General features: G+C 40.6%; 1 protein-coding gene across 2 annotated transcripts in view; it reads left to right on the top strand.

Annotated features, from left to right (window-relative positions):
• Window positions 1-490: 490 nt before the first annotated feature.
• Lztfl1 (leucine zipper transcription factor like 1) overlaps window positions 491-19,064 on the top strand; it is a 21,910-nt gene continuing 3,336 nt past the window's right edge. The window contains exons 1-8 of one of the 2 annotated variants that reach the window (XM_034484115.2): window positions 491-713; window positions 3,117-3,241; window positions 5,454-5,648; window positions 6,970-7,030; window positions 8,439-8,510; window positions 9,845-9,910; window positions 9,997-10,074; window positions 17,733-17,909. In XM_034484115.2, the coding sequence (XP_034340006.1) occupies window positions 711-713; window positions 3,117-3,241; window positions 5,454-5,648; window positions 6,970-7,030; window positions 8,439-8,510; window positions 9,845-9,910; window positions 9,997-10,074; window positions 17,733-17,909 (777 nt within the window). In that variant the 5' untranslated portion in view covers window positions 491-710. Of the gene's footprint in view, window positions 1,252-3,116; window positions 3,242-5,453; window positions 5,649-6,969; window positions 7,031-8,438; window positions 8,511-9,844; window positions 9,911-9,996; window positions 10,075-17,732; window positions 17,910-19,064 lie in introns of both variants that reach the window. The other variant, XM_076917574.1, reaches the window with a different exon arrangement.

The following is a 19,064-nucleotide window of genomic DNA, read 5'->3' as shown; positions in this document are numbered from 1 at the left end:
ACAACGGTTAAACTTGAAGATTCTAATGACTCCAGCTAGACTTCATAAGTGAAAACTTCCGCCAGGGAGATCAAGACGTTATTCCGCAAACTTCTCCCGGCGAATCTAGTGTTTGTCTCTCTAATTCACTGTTCTATATACAACTATGGTTTTGCACATCCTTTTTTTTTTTTTTTAAAGTAAAGTTAGTCTCTTCTGCCAGCTTTATAAAATAATGCAGATGGAGGAAGGGCGTCCATCATTGCCAGCACTAGTTTGTTAGCCTGATGCAGCCACGCTGAAGCCCCGTCACTGAGCCTGTTATTCTCAGAGGCGGCCGAGGTCTGGAATCACGCCCCGGATCCTGGTGCCAAAGTCCCAACTTCTGTCGAGACTGAAGCCAAACACGCTGGCACCTCAAGCGACCCCCACCCACCCACCGTGACTCCACACCCCCCCAAATTCTCTGTTGCCATTGGCAACGGCAGGCACCGCCCCAGGTTAGCGTGGCAAGAAAAGGTGGGACTTCCGAATCTCGCAGCCAATGTACCTGCGAAAATTAGCCAGTTACGCAGCCCTTTCTGTCACGTGCCACTTAGAGCCAATGAGTGTGTAGAACCAAGGGCCCACGTGTCTCCGTTCCCATTGGCAACCCGCGGCTTCTAAACAACCTACTTTCCTCAGGCCCCAGGCGCCGGCCTCCCTGTTTCCTGTCTGGTCCCGCCACCGCCATGGTGAGTATCCTGGTAGGGAGAGGGCCCAGCCCGGGTGCGGACGGCGAGCGGGCTCTCGCTGGCCGGGCCCCGCTGGGGAGGGAGGCTGGAACCACCTCGGCCGAGCCGCGGTGAGCGCGTCCTTGCTGAAGCCTTTCTCCGGCCTTGTCACCTCATCCTTAGCCGTGGTCTGGGAAACCCTGGCCGTCTCCGCAGCACACATTAGCCATTGTGAAGAATTAACGGGCCGGTTCCAACTTTCTGTGTGAACTCGGGTGAATCTAACTTTCGGAAGCACCTTATTTTACAGCTGATTAAATATGGGTGATGTTTTCTCTGTTTGGACTTTTGAAGACTATTTGGGTATTAGAGTTCGGGCTTACCCTGAGACCGATAAAACTGAGAAGAAAACACCAGTTCATCCAACCTCTCATCATTACAATTAATTTAAATAGCTGTACATAGATAAAAGCACGGAAATGAAGTTGAAGGAGAGGGGGTGAAGTTATTGAAAATGGAGCCCAATGAGCTGCTGAGTTATCCCAGCAATCAATCCCTAGTAAGTGTCACTTTGTATACATCTGAATAAAACAGAACATTCCTTAAACAATCCTGAGCTTAGAACTGGCCCTGCTTCTCCTGATTTCAAAAGCAGGGGGAAAAAATGATGCTAGTGGCATCACAAAAAAAGTTAGTACTTGTTTGTGTTCTAACTCTTTTATGTCAGTTTGATAACACTTGGAAACCAGGTGTAGATTAATTTATTAGTAAGTTGAAAGTTATACAAGGATTGATACAATGATTCGTCAAACAGTGCATATAAAATAAAAATTTTAAGCAATAAGTCTACTCTTTTTTTAAAAATACTTTTATCCTTTAAAGATTTTATTCATTCATACAATGTATTTAAAATCCTCCCCCCCCCCCCCAGTGCCTTCCAGAATTATCTTGTACTTTCTGTCCTGTTTTTTTTTTTTTTTTTTTTAAAAGCCTACCTAGTCCAATTTATGCTGTGCGTATACTCATGGGTGTGAGACTATCACTTTCCTTGGGCCACACTCTTAAAAGAAACTGTCTCTGTACCCTTTATAAATCATCAACTGTCGGTAACTTCTCAGCTAGAAGTGGGATCTCATAAATCCCTCTCTGTTTCTCTGCTGGATTGTTGATTGGCCCGACTTTGTGCAGGTAACCACAGTTGTGAGTTCCTAGGCCAGCAGTTCTGTCATGTCTAGAAGACATTTTTTGCTGTTGCTATTTCAAAACAGGGTTTCTCTGTGTAGCCCTGTCTGTCTTGGAACTCTCTCTGTAGACCAGGCTGGCCTTGTACTCAGATCCACCTGCCTCTGCTTCCTGAGTGCTAGAACTAAAGGCTTGGGTAACCACTCCCTGGCAAGAAGACATGGTTTTGGTCTGATCCTCATTGATATGTCTCTTAGTCTTTTGCTCCCTCAAAGACAGTTTCTGAGCCTTCCGGGGGCAGGGTGTGCGTGTATGTGTGTGTGCATGTGCGCGTGTCTGCGTGTGTATCCTGGTTGTGGCTAAGCCTACTTATTCTCTTCCTTACATTGTGAGTTGTGTGTTAACCACCATCCATTGCACAGAGAAACGTCTCTGATCAGGTCTGAGAGCTGCGCTTACCTGTGCAGCTTCTCTATTTTAAAACAGTTTATAAAAAAGACTAGTGCCTATTTTCAAGCCAGATGTACTTTCTAAGGCTGTATTTGGTAAGGCTGGGTTTCTATAGACATCTGAAAATCGGTGTACTAAGGAATGCAGTTGTTTGTTCCCTCTCACACAGCCAGCCGCCATCTCATTTAGATCAGTGAGTGGGCTGCTCCATGAGGTCAGGATACAGGTCTCATTCATCTTTCTGTTCTTCCAGCCCTGGGGCATAAAAATGGCATGGCTCATCCTAGTTACCTACTCTGCCTACTTTCAGTGTCATCACAGATGACAGAGGTATAAGGTATACCTGTATCTTAAGTCTGATAACCCCCCCACCCCCCCCCCCCCCCCCCCCCCCACACCTCTTTGGATTCCTTCTTTTCCTGAGAAGTAGTCATGTGACTGTAAACCTGAGTATATCTGGCTACAAGGTAGCTGGGTAGGAAGGAGGACAGGAAGGCAACCTGATAGACTTCTATCAGTTACCGCGGAAACAGTGTCGTCGTCATCATCAACATCATGGTTGGTTATTGTTATTCTTTGAGATTTTGTCTCCGGGTAGCCCTGGCTATTGTGAAGCTTACAGTGTAGATCAGGCTGGTCTCAGGCACAGAGATCTGCCTGCCTCTGCCTCCCAAGTACTAAGATTAAAGGCAGGTAGGTACCAGTACACAGGCCCCAACAAAATTCCTTGTTTATTTTCATTATCATTTCTTTTGTCATAGCCTCAGGACTAACTTGTTCTTTCTTTTTCAGGCAGAGTTGGGCCTAAATGAGCACCATCAAAATGAGGTCATTAATTACATGCGTTTTGCTCGTTCAAAAAGAGGCTTGAGGCTTAAAACGGTAGATTCCTGCTTTCAAGACCTCAAGGACAGCAGGTATCAAGAGACTTTAAGGCCTAACTTCTTCAAACTGTGGGTCAAATAACTGAATGAATGTGGATTCCTTAAAAAATTGGCATGAGAAAAAGGTTTCTTAAAATACAATCACTAAAAATTATTTCATAATTAAACACAAAATGACTCTGAAATATTCTGGCAGCATGTCCCAGTTTTGTCTTGTGACTTCACTGCAGCCTTGGTTCTGAACACACTCAGGCACAGTTCACACTGCCCAGGCCGTCCTGCCACCCAACACCTATACAAGCTGCCCAAAACTCTTTGGCTTAGACTATTGTGTGCCGTGAATTGCAGTGATTTTACTGTATATGTATATTCTGCTCTTGTGGAGACGTGACGTTTTAATTATGACAAAGACCTAATATCTTCTCAGCAGGTAAATATCAGATTAGTGTATCTCTGGAATCCAGTGCATTGAGTCTTTGATTTTAAAAATTGCTATTCGAGGTGCTGAGTTTCATTAAAAAAATCATTAAGTGACTTTTGGGATTAAAACAATTTCCAACCATTTCTGAAATAACCATAAATATATTTTTGCCATTTTATACTATGTATTTGTGCAGAGCGGTGTTCTCAACATTGATAGTTGTAAAGTCAAAATATCAATCAACTCAATCAACAAGGTGCTGTGTCCTGCATTATCAAATACTCAACCAAGATTTAATTATTGCTATAAAAAAGTATATTCATCTCATTAGATAAAAAATTCGCTTTCAGCTTTAGTAAATGGCAAGTTATATGTATACCAAAGAAGTGTTTTTAAAAGATTTTTTTCTTCAGTTTTTCAAGACATGGTTCTCTGTGTAACAGCCTTGACTGTCCTGGAACTCTGTTTGAAGACCAGGCAACCCTCAAACTCACAGAGATCAGTCTGCCTCCCCAAGTGCTGGGATTAAAGATGTGTGTTACTCGTGTCTGTTCAACCAGTTAACCTAATCTGGTTTATTAACCCCAGTGGATGAAAACAGTGTAACTGGCAAAAATATGGTATAGTCTATTAAAGAATATAGAAAACATTAACATTTTAATAAGGACTCTGAAATTAAAGTATTATATTTTTAACAATGTTAAAGAATTATATGTTAAATACTTGGTGAAATATAACTGTGCTAAAGTGTTTTCTATTAACTTGAATATGATCATGCCAAGATGCTTAATTTTTGTCTGTTTGGAAGAAAGAAAGAAAGAACAGGTGAGGCTTAGGGTCTGAGGGTGAGACTTTAGAGGGCCAAAGCTGTAAGAAACAAAACTCTGGGAGAGATGGCTCAGTGGTTAAGAGCACTTGACTGTTCTTCCAGAGGTCCTGAGTTCAATTCCCAGTTACCACATGGTGGCTCACAACCATCTATAATGAGATCTGGTGCCCTCTTCTGGTGTGTCTGAAGATAGCAACAGTGTACTCACATGTATACAATAAATAGATTTATTTAAAAAAAACAAAAAAACTCTGTTACTGTGAAACTGTCATTGAGAGTAGGAGATGTGCACAGGATTTGTTAAAGACTCCAACTGTTGGTCATGTGGCTGAAATTGCTGGGCCTCGTACCCACAGTGGCACCATAGCAAACCTCCCACGCTCCAAGCCCTGTGTACACAGGGGATTGAAGACAATGGCTCATCCCAGGAAATTCCTTTCCAACCCAAGAAGCTCCAGTAAGAGCAGTTTTAAATACTGCTATTGAAATGATACACATTTCTGTGGTAGCATAGTGGTACTTTAAGATGTTAGATTTTCTTTTTAATTTTGTGTCTCTAGATGGCTAAGAAAATTAATATATCACTATATTAATAGTAGTAAGTGTAGTTTTTGTCTCATAGGCATACTAGTACTTAAGTAATTCATACGATTACTAAAACAGTAGAGAAGTAACAAAGTGGAGAAATATGTGTTCTATGTGATTTTTTTTAAGTTACTAAATATGATAAGACTAATTTAGAGGAGTATAAAGTAAAAAATTAATATTGGAGAGTTAAAAAAAGAATAGATAAAGGTTTAGGGGATATTTTTCAATATGTAGTTATATTTAAAAATGAATGCATTTGAACAATTGCCCATAATCTAATCATTTAATCTCTCCCAGAGAGTTTTTCTTATAATCTTTAGTTCTTTAAATGTAGGTTTCTTTGCTTCAGTTATGTTTTGTAAGTTGCTCCTGTGATTAACTAGCCAGTGGTGTCGTACTGTTTTCAGGCTGGTGGAGGAGACTTTCACCGTGGATGAGGTTTCAGACGTCCTAAATGGGCTGCAGGCTGTGGTACACAGTGAGGTGGAATCCGAGCTCATCAACACAGCCCACACCAATGTCCTGCTTCTGCGGCAGCTGTTCTCGCAGGCTGAGAAGTGGTATCTAAAGCTACAGACAGACGTCTCCGAACTGGAGAACAGGTACAGTCCGTACCTGCAGTTGAGATGTAGAGGCCCAACTGTGAGCTTAAAAGTTAGCAAATTACTCTGCTAGTGCTTTCCTGGGCTGGGGTGAGACACTGGGTAGGGTAGCAGCAAGGTACAGTCACTAGGTGATTCCTTGAGGAACACTCAAAGTCTTCTTAAAGATACTCCGTGAAGCAACTACAGGAAACTGCTTTCTATCTTCGATCTAAAGTAATTCTTCCTTAGAGCGTCTTTAGTAGCATGATTAATATCACAGTGGTCTTGACATATAGATCTGCTAGGAAGTCAAGATTAGAACAGCTGAAGATATATGAGAGGATCTTTTTTATCTCCAGCCTAATAGCATTGCAAATTTGTTTCTAGATAACTACATTTGAAACCATACACTTAACTTAGGAAATGTAAACTATAAAAGGCTTAATTAAAAGTGCTACACTATTGAAAAGCTCATAAATTCAAACCCTCTAGTAAGATCAATGAAGTTGAAGCTGGTTCTAAGAAGTAACACGCCAGCTGGGCGTTACAGTTCACACCTTTCATTTCAGTTTTTAAGACTGCTTGGGCTATACACTAAGACCTTGTCTCAAAAACACAAACACAGACAAAAAAAAAAAAAAATGCCAGAAATCAAGAAGGACTCACTGCTAAGCCCTGGAAATTGTTCTCCAGTCTCTCCTCAAGTGGGAAATGAGGAGCAGTGCTAAGTGCAGTCTTCAAGGAGGGAAGGGAGCTCACTCGGCTCCTGCGGCTCTCAGTTTCTCAGTAGGTGACGGTGAGAAGGTACTAAGTGCTGATGTTTGAAGAAGATAGAAGAATGGTCTGTACGCAGGAGCACAGTCCGCATGTCTATCTTGGTAGATCATCAGGCTTGTTCACACCACTGCCTTTCATGGAGTATGCTAGTATTCTCTCTCAGTAGCTACTGTGGACTAACTCATATCCGAGAAAACTATTACAAATCAGACTCTCTCTTAGGTGACAGTGAATGTTATGTAATAGAGAAATCATGCTGTACCTCAGAAATAGAGAGAAATACAGATGTCATTCATATACATAATGGCATTGCTGCCCATGTCTTAACTACACATACCATGTACATATCAAGTACAGAGTACCAAGAGCTGTAGATGATTCGAACTGGTTTACAGGGCTATGAGATTCTCAAACGTTTGTAATTAAATATCAGTTTGTACCCTCTTACGCTCATCTCCTTGGCATGTGATAGGTTGGTTCTTGTGATTTTCTTTTTTATTCTTTTGTATGCTAGAAGTCTAGTCTCAATGAATATTCTCTTAAATTAGCTTTTATTTTTCAGAGAATTATTAGAACAAGTTGCTGAATTTGAAAAGGCAGAATTTACATCTTCAAATAAAAAGGTAATTTTTAGTATTTCTAAGTCTGTATTTGTTTTTACACGTGTGGTGATGCATATGTGTGGGTGCACATGTGTACAGATGCCTATGCCCGTGTGTGTGCTTGCATATGGAGGCCACGTTAAGGCTGATGTCTTCTCTGATCAGCTTCCACTTCATTTACTGAAGCAGACTTTTACTAAATTCAGAGGTCACCAATTCATCCAGGGTAGCTCGTCAGCTGTCACTAGGAATTCCCTGTCTCTGCTTATTGAGCCCAGAGGTTGCAGGCAGGTCACCACACGTGCCTGATTTGTGTGTGAGTACTGAGGCTCCAAGTGTAAATCCTCACATATGTGTGCCAAGTGCTTTACCCATTGAGGCATTTCCTGAGTCTCCGTAGTTCTCATAACAGAACTAAACTAGTGTAGCTAAAGTGACACATTCAAAGGAAAAACATTCAAGCTGGGAGTAGAGCTTAAATTGCCACTCATGCTTGCAGACAAAAGGCTAAAAGTTTCAGAAGTAACTAAACTGTTTTTGTCTGTTATCTCTCTCCCCTCCTCCTCATTTTCCTCATCCTTATCTCCTTCTTCCTTCTTCTCTCCCTCTCCCTCTTTTTCTCCTTCTCCCTCTCCCTCTCCCTCTCCCCCCTCTTCCCTACAGTCCAGTCTCAATCCCTTGTAAACCCTTCATTCAGCTGATACAGAGCACCTACTTTATGGTGATCAGACCTGTTGTTATATCCTGACTTTGCTTCTTAGCTATGTACAACAGACAGGTTACCCAGGACAGCAGGTAGAGACATCCTACTAGACTTTCTGAACAATTATGTGCTGTGACATCACTTATTAGATACCCCATAAATCATAACTTGTTCCCCTGTCAGATACTAAACATTGCTGAGATGAATACATACATAAATATACAGAAAACATTTTCTAATAACTCTTTTGGAGCATATTTCTGACGAAAATATTTTGGGTCAGGGAGCATAGATTATTACTTTTAAGACTTGCTACTAAAATGCCCAAATATTTGTGCTAAGTTATTATTCGATTGTAATTTCTCAGCCATTACAGATTCATGGTCTGAAGTTCACGTAGAAATTTTCAGCTACCACAGTTCTAGAGGCTAGATATTTTATCAAGTCTGACGATGAGCCCCTTGTCTCTCTTTTCCATCTGTGTTAGTAAAAGGGTGCAGGAAGATGGGTTTCATTTTTATCTCTGTCATACAGTGATCTTGCTAGGGCACATCCTAGGCACTGGACACGACAGAAGGAACACAACAGGAATCACTACAATGGTAGAGCGTTAGTTCTGCTGGGTGTGTTTATAGATTATGTCTTCCACTTAGGAAGTGCAAACGTTTCCCGGTGACTCCTGCTTTACTCTGGTAATTTTAGATTGGTCTCTTCCTTTTGTTGCAGCCCATCATAGATCTCACAAAGCCTAAACTTGTTCCAATTAATGAAGGTGGGACGACGGAGCTCCTAAACAAGGTAATGTCCTCAGTGTTTTGAGAAATGGGAAAATCCTGGTTCTGCCTCTTTCCTCCCCCATTCCTAAACAATGCTAGGGTAAGAGAAACAGTCTGTCAGTTTTACTGATGGAGCCCAGTGACCAGAAGAGGGCATGCTTACTTTGTAGAATATGAAATGTCTGATAGATCTTTTCACAGTAAAATACTTGGAGTTTCACAAAACAGGGCATGACATTTTGAACTGTGTTTTCTGGTCTGCATTTGGAATGTGTGATCCACAATAATGTATAGGTTATTTTTAATGCTTATAGAAATTATCAGCATAAAAATAGTTTCCCAACTCCCACATTCTTGGCAGTATACATGTCAATATTGTTATAGATAAAAGCATTGCAGTACCTAGTACACTCTCAACACTGTTATTTCATTGGAAAGTAGGAACTAAAATTTCCAGGAGCAGAGATAAGAGAACTAAAGGGCTCTGCGGATGTCATAGTATAATAAAGAAGACAGAGCTCTGTGTGGATGTGAGGAGATAAGAACGGGGGCTTGAATGAGGTGGCCTTTAAGCTAGGTCTTAGAGATGAAGACAGCGTAAGTTAAAGGGGCGTGTTAGGTAGGAGAGCAGAATGGCTCCTGGCCAGAGCAGCCAGAAGACTGGCGTGACTTAGAATAACAGAGTGCAGAGTGTATGGGAGTAAAATGCAAAATCAAACTGGTCAGGTGGGTTCATCTGTCGAAACTGCTTAAGGACAAACAAAGGGGTTTGGCCTCAGCTCAGAGCCGTTCAGGAGCTTGAACACTGGCTACTAAAATGATGGTGGTAGTGTGGCCAAGAACAGGCCCAAGTTGTAGGATCAGAAAGCTAGGTGAGAGGTGGCAAGCAAGGAGAATGGCTGAAAACAGAACAGAAGGAGAAAGGGTGTTTCTGAGAGAAAATAACTATAAGTCTTAGAGCTAAGCTTGACTTATGACAATGGGGTTCAGGCAGGCTTTGAAAAGTAGGATTGTACTCCTAACCAAGGCATTTGGAGTTTTGAGCCATTGCATAATTTTGATTATTTTTTAAGGGAAACAAATAGTGATATCATTTCATGTTAAATACATTTTGGTTAAAATAATAAAATTTGGGGGCTGGAGAGAGGGCTCGGTGGTTAAGAGCACTTGCTACTCTTGTGGGAAAGCCAGGCTCAGTTCCCAGCCTGCTGTAACTCCAGTCTATGAGGGCACCTGAGGCCCTCAGCTGGTGTCCACTGGCACATTTATTATGTACATACATGCAGGCAAAGCATTCATATGCTTAAAATAAATAAATCTTTAAAAAAATAATAAAATTTGGATTTATTCACAAAGGAAATTTTAAGACTTCAACAAGAGAATGAGAAACTAAAGTCAAGGCTGAAGACCATTGAAGTCCAGGTAACTGAGGAATCCTTTAACACAGTTACTGAGGAATTAGCCTAGAGAGTATAAGTTGAGTGTACTGTGCTTACATTTGACTATAGGCTGTGAATGCTCTGGATGAGAAGTCAAAACTGGAAAGAGTACTTCAAGATTTACAGCTCGATCAAGGAAATCAACAGGTAAAATAATTGAGCTATTTTTCCACATCTAAAGAGAATAAAAACTTTGGTCATAATCACTGCTTATCATATTCTCTCTACTTTGTCCTTCTCTCTGCTGGATGCTCTTGCTGTCTTACACTGGCTCAGAAACTCTACCCTTGGTCCAGTTTCCAGGGAAGATTGACAGCTTACAGGACTAGCTTACATCATAGGTCTTAATAGCAGGCAGGATGCTCTTAAGTTTATTATTAGGGAAGTAAAGGACAAATTTACATTCATGTTTTATTATTCTGAATGTTACTTGCGTTTTCCTTGACTGTAGTGACAGTGAGACAAATTATGGGTTGCGGCTCTATTTGTATTGAGTGTACTGTGGGATAGTGACCTCCAATCGGTTATGGCTTCGTTTGTATCTAGTGCGCTGTAGGAAACAGTGACAATCCAGAGTGCCAGTTCTGCAAGCCTACCTGAGAGTAATAACTGAGTATTGCTCTACCTGCTGGAGTCCGTTAGTGTATCATTGCTCTCCTGTGTCCTCTTAACTGGATGTGATACAGGATTGTAATTTTATATGAGCAGAGATTCAGGTGAATATTCAGTGCAGAATTGTCTTTTCTATGGATGTTATTGTAAATGTCTGTTAAATAATCCCAATATCTACCCCTGTTTTTTTCCATTTCTAACATATCTATCTTTTTGTGGACTGGGTATTGTGCCCAGAGCCTATACATGCTCACCAGTGCTCTCACACTGAGCTGTATTCCTAGACTTTATTAGATTTTTTTTTTTGTTAAACTTTATGAAAAAAAAATCAAGCATGCAAAAATACAGAGAGTGGTATAATGAGCCCCAAGGAACCCACTCAGCTTTACAGTCACCAGGCATGGCCAATCAACTTTCTTTCCTCCTTCTTTCTTCCCTTCATCTGTGTCTTTTTGAAGCAAGTCTCAGACATTATTTTATCTGCAGATACTTATTGACATGATGTTTCTTATATGACTAGAGGAAAAGGTATTTCATTCACACACACACACAGACAACACACACACACACACACACACACAGAGTGAATGTTCCAAAACAACTTTATAACTTCTCAAAAGTTAAGCACTTACAAACATTTCTGGGTAATGAATTTATTTGAAAGCCATTTGGAGTTCTGCTTCAAGTTTTCTATTTGATAAAAAAGCAAAGTGGATACATGCCTTTACTAGTTAAAAGATCTTTTTTAGAGACTAAATATTTCTTCTTCTTCTTCTTTTTTTTTTTTTTTTTTTTTTTTTTGTTTGGTTGTTTTTTTGTTTGTTTTTCAAGACAGGGTTTTTCTGTGTAGCCCTGGCTGTCCTGGAACTCACTCTGTAGACCAGGCTGGCCTCGAACTCGGAAATCCGCCTGCCTCTGCCTCCCAAGTGCCGGGATTAAAGGCTTGCGCCACCACCGCCTGGCGAGACTAAATATTTTTAAAAATTAACTATTTTGTTGAAGACACTGCTTCATCCTCATACTGAACAAGTGTAGGCCATTTTTCTGTTATAGCAATTCAGATCTTTTTTTTTCCTGTAACTTTTGCCCAGTCAAAAGCAAGATCCAGATGTAAGATATGTACTGCAGTTGTCAAATTATAAAGAAGTACATATAACTCAACAGAAAAAATTAAAACCCTTGTCAATTTAGAAACCCTTATACTCATTATTAGTAATAGTCTCCAGGGTTTCCTGACTGGTAACAAAAACATCCTATTTTTATATAAATGTGACTAATCTTATTTTTATACCTATACTATTTGTTCTTTTGAGAGAAAAACCTCACTGTTTCCAGCTTAGTTTTAAACCTGTTATGCATAGTCTACCTATATATCAGTTTGAATAATTCAAAATCTTTACTATGCTCTTACATTTTTTCCCTTATCCAAAATTCTTTTTTTGTTTGACTTTTAATTGAAAAAGTCCAGACAATATATTCAATCATGTTTTCTCTTCTTCTAATTCCTCCCAAGTCTACCTCACTCACTCAACTTTGTTATCTTTCTCTCTTTCAAAGCAAAAAAGAAACATACATACCAAACAAATGACTTTGTAAATAAATGAAATAACCAGTAAAAATAAAGACTCACAAAACACAAAAGGAAAAATCAAAATAACAGTAAAACAAAAAAATGCCAAAACTAAGGGAAATGAAACAAAAAATACCATAGAATTTATTTTGTTTTAGGCAATTCCTCCTGGGCTTGGAGTCTGCCCTGAAGTATATGGTTGGTTGATACATCCAGAAGGGCTCCATTAGAGAAAACTGATTTTCCCTTTGCCAGCGAATAACCATTACAGCTTCCTGCTTGGTTCAGAGTCAGATCCATGTCCAATTCCCTCTCATTGCTGAGACTCTGCCTGTGTTGAACCTGTACAAGTCTTATGTATGATACCACCGTTTCCGTGAATTCATACGTGTATTGGACAGCAAGACCTGTTGTGCTTGGAGTCCTTCCTCACTTCCAGCTCTTACAAGCTGTCTCCCTCCTCTTCTGCATGACTCTCTGGACTTAAGGGGAGGGTTTTAATGAAAACATCTCATTTGGGACTGAGTGCTTTAAAGTCTCTTTCTCTGGCGATTGTCCAGCTGTGGATCTCTGTTAATTCCCATCTACTGTGAGAGAAAGCTTCTCTGAAGTAGACTGAATGAGGCACGTATCAGTGGGTCTAGCGTACGTCATCAGGAGTGATTTACTGCTCTGTTCCTTCAACAGGATAACAGTAGCGGATTTTCCCTAGGCCTGTGATCTAGTAGTCTCAGGTCCTTGGACACTTTAGCAGTGTCTAGTGTGGGTTCCATCTCATGGAGTGGGCCTTACTAATCAAAGAGTGGTTGGTTACTCCTGTAACACTTGTGTGACTGCTGTACCTGTATGTTTGCAAGCAGGTCACTGTTGTGGGTCACAGGGTTTGGAACTGGTGAGAGTGATGGCTGCTTTTCTCCTCTAGTAGAGTACGGAGTACTTCCCAGTGTTGTGAGTGCAGTGTCCAGTTAGGCACCAGCTCAGCTTCTTCCTGTTCAGTGACATAAGTGAGTCTCATTCTGGGCACTACCTAGTGGCATGAGATGTCTGGTTGGGGCATTGTCTTCCCTATTATTTGGTGACTTCATTTATATTTTTCATATATGTATATATTTTAGGAAAGTTTATAGTAGTAGGTTCCCATATAGTTTTTCAAATGGCCTTTAATGTTAGTTGTCCCAGCCCATATTCCCCCCTGTTCAATCCTCCTAATCTAGCTTTCCTTTTTCTCTCCATAACACTATAGTTTACTTCCCCTCCTCTTGGAGATACTCACTTCCCCAGTAGTCCCTTACTAGGGACCTAACCTGATTATTTTTAATTATAGCACAGATACCAAGTTTAAAAGCTAACATCCACGTATGAGAGAAAGCATACATTGTCTTTTGGGGTCTAGATTATCTTTACTCAGGATGATTTTTTTTTCTAGTTCTACCCATTTCCCTGAATTTCATAATTTCATTTTTCTTAAAGCTGAATAATACTCCATTATGTAAATTTACCACATTTTCATCATCCATTCATCAGGTGATGCACATGCAAGCTGTCTCCATTTTCTGCTGTTAGGAACAGAGCAGCAGTATGCATGGAGGAACAAGCATTTGTGTGGCAGGATGTAGATTCCTTTGGGTGTGTGCCCAAGAGCAGTACAGCTGGATCTTAAGATAGATCTATTTCCAATTTCCTGAAGACCCACACACTGATTTTCATAGTGGCTCTACAAGTTTGCACTCCCACCAGCAATAATTAAGTGCCCCCACATCTTTGCCAGCAAGGGGTGGCATTTGTTTTACTGATTTTGGCCATTCTCACTGGAGTAAGATGAACTCTCCAAGGAATTTTAATTTGTATTTCTTTAAGCATGATGAACATTTCTCAGTCATTTGTGTTTCAGCTTTTGAGAACTCTGCTTAATTGTGTACCTCATTTTAAAAATTGGGTTAGTTGTTTTCTTGATGAGGTTTTTTTTTTGTTGTTGTTCTTTAAATATTTTGAGTACTAATTCTCTGTTAGTGTATAATTGATAAGTCTTTGCCTGTTCTATAGTCTGTCATTTTGTACAAATGATAGGTCCTTTGCCAGACAGAAGCTTTTCAGTTTCATGAGGTCCCATTTGTTAATTGTTGGTCTTAATGCCTGTGCTGTCAGTGTTTTGCTCAGAAAGTGTCTTCTGTGCCAGTGAGTTCAAGCCTACTTCTTGCTTACTCTTCTGTATATCTGGCCTTATGTTAAGGCCTTTGATCCTTTGGGGGTTGAGTTTGTGTTCAATTGGTAAGGATGGATCTATTTGATCCTTCTGCATGCAGCTATCCATTCTTCTTGCAGCTATCCATTCTTCTGCATGCAGCTATCCATTCTTCTGCATGCAGCTATCCATTCTTCTGCATGCAGCTATCCATTCTTTTGCATGCAGCTATCCATTCTTTTGCATGCAGCTATCCAGTTTGACAAGCAACATTTGTTGATGATGCTTTCTTTTCTTAAATGTATGTTTTTTACTTCTTTGTCAAAAGTCAAGTGTCCATAGATACATAGACTTATGTCTTAGAAATTGCTCTGTAGACCAGATTGGCCTCGAGCTCACTAGAGATCTATCAGCCTCTGCCTCTCATGTGCTGGGATTAAAGGCGTGGGCCACCACTACCTGGCTAGTCTATGTCTTTTTTATTGGGAAATTGAGACCATTTATACTAAGTTATTAATGAACAGTATTTATTGATTCCTGAGATTTTATGTTGTGATATGGGTTTCCCCCTTGTTTGGTTTACTCTTCTGGGGTTATTTATTTATGCCTCTTTTTGGGGTGTAGTTAACTTCTCTAGACTCAAGTTTTCCTTGTAGTGCATGCTGTAGAGCTGGATTGCTAGATTGCTTAAATTTAGTTTTACTGTGGAATTTTTTTCTTTGCCAGTTATGAGTGCTAGTTTTTGCTGGATATAGTAGTTTGGACTGGCATCTGTGGTCTCTCAGAATTTGTAGAATATCTGTCCAGGCCCTTCTGGCTTTCAGAGTCTCCATTGAAAAGTCAGGTGTTATTCAAATGACCTTTCCTTTCTTTATATGTGACTTGGTCTTTTCCCTTGCAAATTTTAATCTCCTTTCTTTGTTCTGTATATTTAGTGTTTTGATTATTATGTGTTGTGGGAAATCTCTTGTCCTATATATTTTCTTTAGATTGGGAAATTTTTCATCCATGATTTTGTTAAAAATTTCTGTGACTTTGATGAGTTTCTTACTTTTCCTCTATCCCTATTATTGCAGATTTGGTCTTTTTAAAAAGATTTACTTATTTATGTATATTTGTATTTTATGCATATTTGCATGTATAATTGCATGACAGAAGAGGGCATCAGATCCCATTATAGATGGTTGTAAACCTCTATGTGGTTGCTGGAAATTGACCTCAGGACCTCTGAGTGAGCAGCCAGTGCTCTAACTGCTGAGCCTTCCCTTCAGCTCCAGGTTTGGTCTTTTCATAGTATCCCAGATTTCCTGGATATTTTGTACATGCATTTTTAAAGATTTATCATTTTCTTTGACTGAGCTATTCATTTCTTCTATCTTGTCTTAAAGACCTGAAATTCTCTCTCCCATGTTTTGTAATGTGAGATTTTTAGTTTAAATTGTCTTTACTGATCTTATTTCTTCTTTCACGTCTTGAAATGTTTTCCTTATTTCATTTATGTTAGCATTCTGTCTAAACTCCATCCCCGCAGTTACCTGGCAACAGCCAGGTATGCTCCTCCCCACAGTTAGGTAGGCCTGGCCCACTATTAAAGGGGCCCTTGCTCCCTCCTCTCTCTTTTGCTCTCTTGCTCCCACTCTGTCCCCATGCCCTTCCCCCTCTCTCCACGTGCTCATGGCCGGCCTCTATTCTCCTCTACTTCTCTTCCCTCCTCTTCTTCTTCTTCCTCCTCTTCTTCCTCCTTCTCCTCCTTCTTCTTCCCACAGCCCCCCTCTCTGCCAATACTACTCTCTTAACTCCCCTCCCCATGCCCTGAATAAACTGTCCCCTTCCCCCATACCTGACTACACATCCATATAACATATTCTATATCACTTTATCATTTTATAAACACATCAATTTAACCTTTTTTTTAATTAATTAATTTTTTGTGTTTTTGTTTGTTTGTTTGTTTGTTTTTTGAGACAGGGTTTCTCTGTATAGCCCTGGCTGTCCTGGAACTCACTCTGTATACCAGGCTGGCCTTGAACTCAGAAATCTGCCTGCCTCTGCCTCCCAAGTGCGCCACCATTTTTATTTCCACTGTCTTCATTAAGACATTTGTTTCTATCCTCTTTAAGGTCCTTGAACATATTCATAATTGCTCTTTTGAAGTCCTTGTCTTGTGCTTCAGCTAGATTGCATTGCTTGGGTCCTATTACCATGAAGTTACTGGCTTTTGGGGGAAGCATATTGTACTGCCTGTTCATGTTTGTGTTTTTGTGCTGAGATTTAGATCTGGAGTTAAGATATTTCAAGTATGTTTTTAGTGAGGTGTCTGGTCATGTCTTTGTGGGTGGGTGTTCCATTCTTTGTTGCTGTTGCCCACTCTGGGTCCTAGTAGAAAGTACTTCTGTAGGTTGAGAGTAACATAAAGAAATGGAAATGGGGCTTGGCAGTGGTGGCACATGCACGGCTTTAATCCCAGCACTTGGGAGGCAGAGGCAGGCGGATTTCTGAGTTCAAGGCCAGCCTGGTATACAGAGTGAGTTCCAGGACAGCCAGGTCTACACAGAGAAACCCTGTCTTGAAGAACAACAACAACAACGAAAGAGAGAGAGAGAGAGAGAGAGACAGAAGAGAGAGAGGGGGGAGAGAGAGAAAGAGAGAGAGAGAGAAAGAGAAAGAGAAGAAATGGAAATGGGCTGAGAGGAAAGGCTGAGAAAGGCAGAATGAAAGAGCTAGAGGAACTGGGGTTCACACCAAAAGGCACCCAAGAGATGGAGGTGTGGTGGGAAGCATTGCAAGCAGGCTGCCTCAGGACAAATAATAGTCTTGAGAGGCTGGAATGGAGGACAAGAAAGGTTTGTTTTATTTCTTTTTTGGCTTTTCAGAATGATTTGCCAGGGGGCTAGGATACAGCTCAGTTAACTAAAAGCTTGCTTAGTGAAGACAACGCCCTGGATTTGATCCCTAGTACCACATAAACCAGGCATGTTGGGACATGTTGGTGCATACCTGTAATCCCAGCACTAGGGAGGGTGAAAGCAGGAGATGAGTGTTTAAGATCATCATTGGCTACAAAGCAAGTCTGGGGCCAGCTTGATTTATAAGAAACTATGTCCCAACACCCTTCCCTGTTTATCTTGCCAATTTTTACCCTGGTACGCAAACTGTCAAATTGAGATCTCATTTCTCTCGTTCCTTTTTGACTGAAACTCTAGCAGTTTAAAAACCCTATTTCTTATATTTGGAATTCAGTGACTATTGAGTATCTGCTGAGGCTGCATTGAACCTGCTGACAACCCTGCTGGGGCTGGCACCTACCCAGGCTGGTGAGAAAATCTGTGCGCGCACACAACAAGCATTCTGTTTTCTCTCCTTGGACGTCGAGTCACTGTTTTAAAGACCACCGTTATTTAGTACGTCAAGGGAAATTATACTCGTGTTTGTGTTTCATAGGATTTTATCAAGGCCCAAGACTTGGATGACTTGGAAAACACAGTTGCAGCTCTTAAGAGTGAATTTCAGAAGACACTTAATGACAAGACAGAAAACCAGAAGTCTTTGGAGGAGAACCTAGCAGCAGCCAAACATGACCTCCTCAGAGTACAGGAGCAGCTGAGCATGGCTGAAAAGGTCAGGAGACAGATGGAAGAGCTTGCTTCGCCTGTTGATGGCTGTTATCTACTGTGTACAGTCGAGAGGCACAGATGGGACTAGATAAGTGTTACACACTGCCAGGGCAGCTCATTTCATTCTGTATTTTAGCCAATGTATGTTCTGAAGAGCTATCATTTCTTGGCACTTCCCTTCTTCCGTCTTTGTGATAATGAACAAACTGCTCCCTACCTCCACATGCTGCCTCCACCCCCAGCCCTGCTTTCCTGTCTGCTGCTGCTTCTATAGCCTGAGAGAGACTGGGATGGCTTTTTTTGTGTGTGGGTGTGTATGTGTGTGTAAGATTTTAAAACTTTCTAAAAAATGCCTTATATGGGAAATACAGAGTAAGTTTTTCACTTTAGGAACTACACATTTAAGAGTGAATTTCAGAAGACACTTAATGACAAGACAGAAAACCAAAAGTCTTTGGAGGAGAACCTAGCAGCAGCCAAACATGACCTCCTCAGAGTACAGGAGCAGCTGAGCATGGCTGCAGGGCTGGACAGATGGCTCAGCAGTTAAAAGCACTTAGAACCCTGGTTTAGTTCTCAGCACCCACATGGTGGCTCATAACCATCTGTGACTCCAGTTTCAGGGGATCCAGTGCCCTCTTCCGACCTTGATGGGCACCAGGCATTCATATAGTAAACATACATACATACATACTATGTAAAACATTTAATACATAAAGTAAATAAGTAAATCTATTTTTTCAATCATACTTCTTTTTGAAGAAGGATTGGGTACGGGTATGGAATTTATGACGTTTACATGTTAGGCAAATGCTCCGCTAGCTGTGCTGCAGTCCTAGGCGCTAAGAAATCCTCAAGTTAAGGACTAGGAAGATGCTTAGTGGTTAAGACTCTGGCAGAGAATTTGCATTTGGCTTCAGCACTCACATCAGCTGTCTCACAACTGCCTATAATTCCAGCTCCCTGCATGAATGTTGTTTACATAAATTCACATTGTCATACACACATACATGTAATTTAAAAAGTAAATTTTTTAAGACACTCAAAAGTCCTCCTTGGGATTTAGAACTTGAGGGTTTAGAAAAATATTGTACATATTTTACTTAAAAGTTAGTTTATATGTTGAACAGTTTCAACATCAGGGCACGGTGTAATTAAG

The sequence above is a fragment of the Arvicanthis niloticus genome, chromosome 21, assembly GCF_011762505.2.
Source record: "Arvicanthis niloticus isolate mArvNil1 chromosome 21, mArvNil1.pat.X, whole genome shotgun sequence".
Lineage (NCBI taxonomy): Eukaryota > Metazoa > Chordata > Mammalia > Rodentia > Muridae > Arvicanthis > Arvicanthis niloticus.
The sequence above is the reverse complement of the archived record's forward strand: the minus strand, read 5'-3'. Positions and strand labels throughout refer to the sequence as shown.